Source organism: Elephantulus edwardii, unplaced genomic scaffold (genome assembly GCF_000299155.1).
Source record: "Elephantulus edwardii isolate Elephantulus edwardi_28Jun2011 unplaced genomic scaffold, EleEdw1.0 scaffold00012, whole genome shotgun sequence".
Taxonomy (NCBI): domain Eukaryota; kingdom Metazoa; phylum Chordata; class Mammalia; order Macroscelidea; family Macroscelididae; genus Elephantulus; species Elephantulus edwardii.
Genome location: NW_006399762.1, coordinates 8079660 through 8086188, shown reverse-complemented (window position 1 = coordinate 8086188; position 6529 = coordinate 8079660). Strand labels below are relative to the sequence as shown.

The 6529-nt window shown below is 36.0% G+C and overlaps 1 protein-coding gene across 1 annotated transcript in view; it reads right to left on the bottom strand.

Moving 5' to 3' along the window:
* Window positions 1-6529, bottom strand: part of PDE5A (phosphodiesterase 5A, cGMP-specific) — a 259248-nt gene that overhangs the window by 158890 nt on the left and 93829 nt on the right. Inside the window, exon 5 of the mRNA XM_006881059.1 lies at window positions 5825-5914. Coding sequence (XP_006881121.1) covers window positions 5825-5914 — 90 coding nt within the window. The remainder of the gene's footprint in view (window positions 1-5824; window positions 5915-6529) is intronic.

Below are 6529 nucleotides of genomic sequence, written 5' to 3'. Positions count from 1 at the left end.
GATTTAGTGACTGGGGTAATTAGGTTGGGTGTGTCAGTGGCAATGCGATTGGCACAATATAGAGCAAGGTTTAGGGCTGTTGTCGAGGGCACATAACAACAACAACCTTTAGGTTAGTAGCCCAACTCACCACTAGGACACCAGAATGCCCTTATTATTATGTACATAACCATATATAAAAAACAGACATCGGGAGTTTGGATTCAGACACTACTCAAATTGTACCATGTTGCTGTTGTTGGCTCATGGTTATATCATGGCGTTATAGATTGGCTCAGACTCACAGAAATCCTCTGCATGAAAGAATGAAACATGCCCATACCGTGCCATTCTGATAGCATTGTACTGTTTGAGCCTACTGTGGCAGCCCTGCTGTCAGTTCATCCTCTTGAGGGTCTTCCTCTTTTTGCTAACTTTATAGTTTACCAGTAGTCAATTCCCATTTGCGGGTTTTCTTCTCCTTTTGCCACCCTTCCCGACATCATGTCCTTCTCCAAGGAATACTCCTCCTAGCACTCTATGTCCAAGTATGTGAGGTGAAGCCCTCATCATTTTTGCCTCCAAAGAGCACACTGGCTGCACCTACTCCAAGACTTTCATTTTCTTGGCCATTCATGGAATGTTCTGTGTTCTTCTCCAACATTACAGTTCAAAGGCATCAATTCTTTTTCTGTCATCCTTATTCACTGTCCAGGTGTTGAATGCATAGCTAGTAATTGGAAAGACCATGGCCTGAATCAGACACACCTTAGTCCTCAAACTGACATCACTACTCCTCAATAATTTGGAAAGGTCCCTCACTGCAAATTTTTCCAATGCAATCCATCTCCTTATTTATAGACTATTCATACCAAGGGTGTTAATTGTGGATCCAAGCAAGATTAATCTATTGGCAGTTTCTCCTCTCCATCCATCATGACACTGCTTACTGGACCAGTGGTAAGAGTCTTTGTTTTCTTGATATTCAGACATAATCCATACTGAAGGCTGCATTTGTTGATCTTCTGCAACAAGTGCTTCAAATTCTCCTCACCTTCTGCAAGCAAGGTTTTGTCATCTGCATAATGCAGATTATTCATTATTAGTCTACCTCCAATTCTGATGCCACAAAGCTCTTCATAAAATGCAGCTTCTCGGATAATTTGCTCAGCATATAGACTGAACAGGTATGGAGGCAGAATACATTCCTGATGCACTCCCTTCCCAATTCCTAATTATGCAGTGCTCTCCTGTTCTGTTTGCATAACAGCCTCCTGGTCTAGGTACAGGTTCTTCAGGTGCACAATCAAGTGCTCTGGGACTCCTATTCTTCTCAATGTCAGCCACAACTTGTCATGATCCACACAAACACCTTTGCATAGTCAATAAAATCAAACAGACATTCTTCTGGTATTCCTTACTTTGAGCCAGGATCCATCGGACATCAGCAATGATGTCCCTGGTGTCACAGCCTCTTCTAAATTCAGCTTAAAGTTCTGGCTATTCCCTATGTTCCAACCTTTTTTTAATATCTTCAGCAATATTTTGCTAGCATGTGGTATCAATTATATTGTTTGATAATTTCCACATTCAGTTCTGCAATGGGCTCTCGTGTGTCAGGTAGTGTGAGGATTGCACAGGACAGGACTGATTTAAGATATTTTGTTCATAGGGTCACTATGAGTTGTGCTCGACTTGATGGCACTTAACAACAACAATTATAACACAGTTTACCAAACATGATGCCCTTCTTTAGAAATTGGTCCCTCTTGATAATATGTCCAAAGCATGTGATAATCTGCAATTTACCTTCCCCCCCTCGAAATTTTTATTGGTATGCATATAATCATTCATAGATATTGTGTTTCATTCATGTACATAGTGGAGTTTTTGTTTGTTTGGGTTTTTGTTTGGGTTGTGTGTGTGTTTATTCCAGACTTTCCTTCATTGACATTGTTTCATACAACCATTTCCATACATTGTGTTTTATAAAAGTAATCACCATTGGACTATGGCTTGCTATTTACTTTTAGAGTTTAATGTTTTTGAGACTGATCTACACCAGAGTTTGTGTCCCTATCTCATCCATTTTCAGTGCTGCATAGTATTCTGCACATCTACGTACTCTCATTACCACTGAGTGGATTCTGAGTCATAGCGAGCCTCTAGCAGGTTTTTAAAATTAAAAATCATATCAGGGGTCATGGTGAGTCCCAACTACCAGAGATGGTTATCATACAAAACACTACAGACTATACCATCAGAGCAACACTTTCATTTATTTCTATTTTCCTGAGGATAGATCAAGATGATTTCTGTATATTATAAAGAACAGTGTGATAAACCTTTGTGTGCAGACAGTAGTTTTCCTTGAGGAGATTTCTAGACTAGAAGGTAAACTGCTGGGTCAGAAGCTATGTATTTTCCACATTTTTAATTAAAACTAGATTCTACCAAGTAAGTTCCAATGTGTGTGCAGAAGAGAACATCACAACCTAATGTTTTCAAGGTTGTGGCCTTTCTGAAGCCAAGTATCAAGCTTTTTTCCTAAGGCACCTGTGGGTGGGTTTTAACTGCCAACGTTTTGGCTAGTAGTGTAGTCTCTAAGCATCTGTGTATTCTGTAGACATTTCCATATTTTTCTCCAAAACAATTACACCAATTTATATTCTTACCTTTTAAAAACAATGACTTTGATTTTTCTTTACCAAAATCTGGTGCTATCAGATTATTAATTTAGGTCAATAATGGTTATGGAGTCCAATTTCCTTTTTTAATAACTAGGTCTCTGCACATTAGTGAAGCTAAGCCTCTTGATATATTTACTGGTGCCTTGAGTTTCTAAGAACTGATTCTTTACATCCTTTCTTCATTTTTCTGGTACTTAGTGTTGTGCAGGGACTATATTGTAAATTGAGGATGCTATTCTTATAGCTGAAAGGACATCAAAGAATCACAAGATGTATGTGTGAATATTTTAACCTAAAAGAGATTTAATTAAACAAGCATCTGAAACAATGAAGTAAACCCAAAAAAAACCCGAAGAACACCTGAAAATCCTCAATAGAAAAATTACTAGTAAAATCACTCAGAAAGTAAAACTAAAAATCCAAAATAGGGAGAAAAGAAAAAGATGAGACATAAGTATTAATTCCAGAAGTGTAATATCTTAGTGCAGCTCTAACAGCAGTGGTAAAAGAACTCAGATGCCAACTGAGAGGTTGGCAGCGCTGCTCCACAGGAGAAAGACGTGGTAGTCCACTTCCAAAGAGATCTAAAGCTTTGAAAATCCTATGGAGCAGTTCTACTCTGTCCTATCAGGCCTCTCTAAGTTGTGAATCAACTCAGCAGTGCTGGATTTGGTCTAATTTATTAACAGATCAAGTAATTCATTGGATAAAATGAATTATAGAAGTAATGATGAAAGAAAAAAATTACACAGATCGAAAGGGCTCAAGTTTCCAGACTGGAAGGGATGACCAGAAACCAACATGATAAATAAAGTGAAGTGGGTGGGGAAAGATAGTCTCTCTACAAGGAAAATACTGATAATTCAATTATAAAATAGGCAAAAAACATGAAAAGCCTCTTCATCCAAGAACATATTAGGATGGTCAATAAACATTGAGAAAATGTACAAAATCAGTAGCAATCAAAAGATGAAAACCAAAACAAAATGAGATACTAATTCACCCCAGAACCAATAGCAAAGTCGAACAGGACAACAATGAATGTTGGGAAGGATTTGGAGAGATTGGAACTATTGTGCACTGTTGAAGGGATTGTAAAATGGTACAACTACTATGGAAGGCATTTCCTCATAAAGGTGACTACAGGAATCCTATATAATCCAGCTACTAGAATATATCCTAAGGAAATGAGAGCTGAGACACAGAGATATAGTATACCTATATTCATCACAGTATTATTCACAATAGCAAGAAAATGTAAATAGTCCAAATGCCTATCATCAGTAGAATAGAGAAAATGTGGAACATTTCAACAACAGAATACCATACAGCACTAAACAATGATGAATTTGTAAACTGCTACACAACAATCTTGACTCTAGACGACATTATGCTGAATAAAATAACTCAGTCACAAAAGAGCAAGTATGGAATAAGAACACTATTGTGAAATTATGAGGATGCCTGGGGTTGGGGAGTGAGGGAGAGATGGAGAAAGCAGAAATAAAATGTACAAGGAACACTGTAAAGGATCAGGATAAGGGAAGGAAGATCAGTCTGGGAAGAAATGATGAAAGGAAAATATGGCTACTGGAATAAGCAAATAGGAACAAGATATTTATAACTGTTCAAATGGGGAGAAAAGGGGGCAAAGGAGAGTGGAAAAGTGAGGTGGGATATCTCTCTCAGGGCAGAAGAGTTAGAACTGTTAGTGGACAGACACGAGTGGTGAAGGAATAGGCAAGGGACTTGATGGGACAAGATGACAACAGTCCTTGATCAACAGTAAAAAATTATGTAAAATACAGTGTATATTTTTGTATAAGATATAATAAACATGAATGAAACACAATGTATTTGAATTATTAAAATAATTAAATAAAACTGCAAAGAACCAGCAGTTAAAAGACTAAAAAGAAGTGACTCTAAATTCTGCAAAACTGATTTTCAACTTGGAATTCTGTATTAAAGAAAACTGGTACAAGGACAAAACGTAATTTTTTTTCCTGAGGCTGTGAGGACTTAGAATCTATTCATTTTCATGCAGTTAACTGAGGAAATGTTGCAATGATACAAGTGAATAGTTGAGAAAGCAGATTTTAGGGATTCTTAACAAGTGAAATCATTCTAAGAAAATAGTGAAGAAAAGTTATATGGTGACAGTTGTTCAAGAAGCGTAGGGGAAAACAGTTCAGCCAGAGAGAGAAAAGCTAGAGAAACTCCATTTGTAAAGCTTCAAGAAAGTAAGAAACTCAACAGGATAATTAATATAATCAATAGTCTGCATGAGAAAGCCCAGAAACAATGAGGCTGTAATAGAGCAAACAGTTTAAGGAAAAAAGAAAGGATTCCAGACGCACCATGAAAAAACACTAAGTAATATAACAAAGGTAAGGTGAGTAGTAATTTACAAAGATTAATCATGAAATTTTAACATCATAATGAACATAAAAAACCTTAAGAAAATGTAATTATAATTACACAAGAAAGTATATGTTATCAAATTGAACAATATAAAAGAGTAAGGAATGGTAGATGGGAAGGAGAAATAAAGAGCAACTAAGATCTTTTTTTATGTATGAAACAAAAGGATACTGTCTAGAGTTGACAGGGCAAAGATTAAAAGCTTACTTTACATCACAAATGTAGCCTGAACAATAACTTAAAACAATGATATGATCTAATGATAACTAGTAGGATAAGTGAGGATCAAGTAAAAGACAGGGAAGTCAGATAAACCCTTATCTTTCAAGTCAGCAAACACTGTAACAATATCAACACAAATAAGTTTGAAAAACAGAAACCTGAAGTAACTGGAGAAGAAACAGCTAGAACAACTTATCAAAAGATTTAGAAATTAAATCTACCTGAAATTTTAATAATTTACATGTATTACTTATATAAAATGTTAATACTTTTTTTAAAGGTGTAAGGAATCATGAAGGTATAGTGTGTAACATATTTGGCTGCTGAGCAAAAGGTCAGGGGTTCAAATCCACCAGCTGCTGTTAGAGAAAGGTGGGTAGTCTCTTCTCATGATTCACAACCTCAGAAACCTCATGGAGAATTGCTTTGAATAGACAGATACCAACTGGATGACAATGAGGATTTTGTTGTTGTTATATTATTCTCTTTTGATTATTCAAAAGACTTACCTGATTTCTCTTATTCTCTAGCAGTGAAGTCTCATAGAGTTGAGCATTATGAAGAACAATTCCACAAAATGCCAAATAAGCAGCAAAGTCCTAGAAAACAGAGAAATAAGACAATAACCAAATAAGAATCAGTGCTACAACTCTCTAGTTACATTTCTCAAAACACAAAAACCATCCAAAATATTTAGAGCTCTATATATATATACATGTACATATATAAACTGAAAGTTCAAGTGTGTCTTTTCTGACTAAAATGTTAAATTTAGGTACTAATGTAAAGCAACTGTTAACTAAATGACAACAAGAGAAGATAACAAGTGTGGGAATCTTCCACAAAGCTCCTACATTTAAGTTTTAATTAGTTGAACATAGGTCAGTCGGTTCTGAGAGGTAGGCAAGCACCATTCTGAAGTTTTTGTTAGTGAGGAGAAAGATAGGAGGAACTAAGTAGCAAATCTCTTCCTACCATTTCAAACTGCAATGTGCTGTAAAGTTTGGTGTAGTCTCTGCATGGTATTAAGACTTGGATCTATGCTGAGATCATAAGTAATGTATTACTAATGCAAAAGAAAGTTTGCACACTTGTTAACAGAATACTGCAATAGCCCTACATTAAGTTTCAAATATTTCTAACTTTAAATACATGCTTTTTTAAGCACTGATTTCTGATCCTTCATACATTATGCTAGGGTAATGCGCTTATAA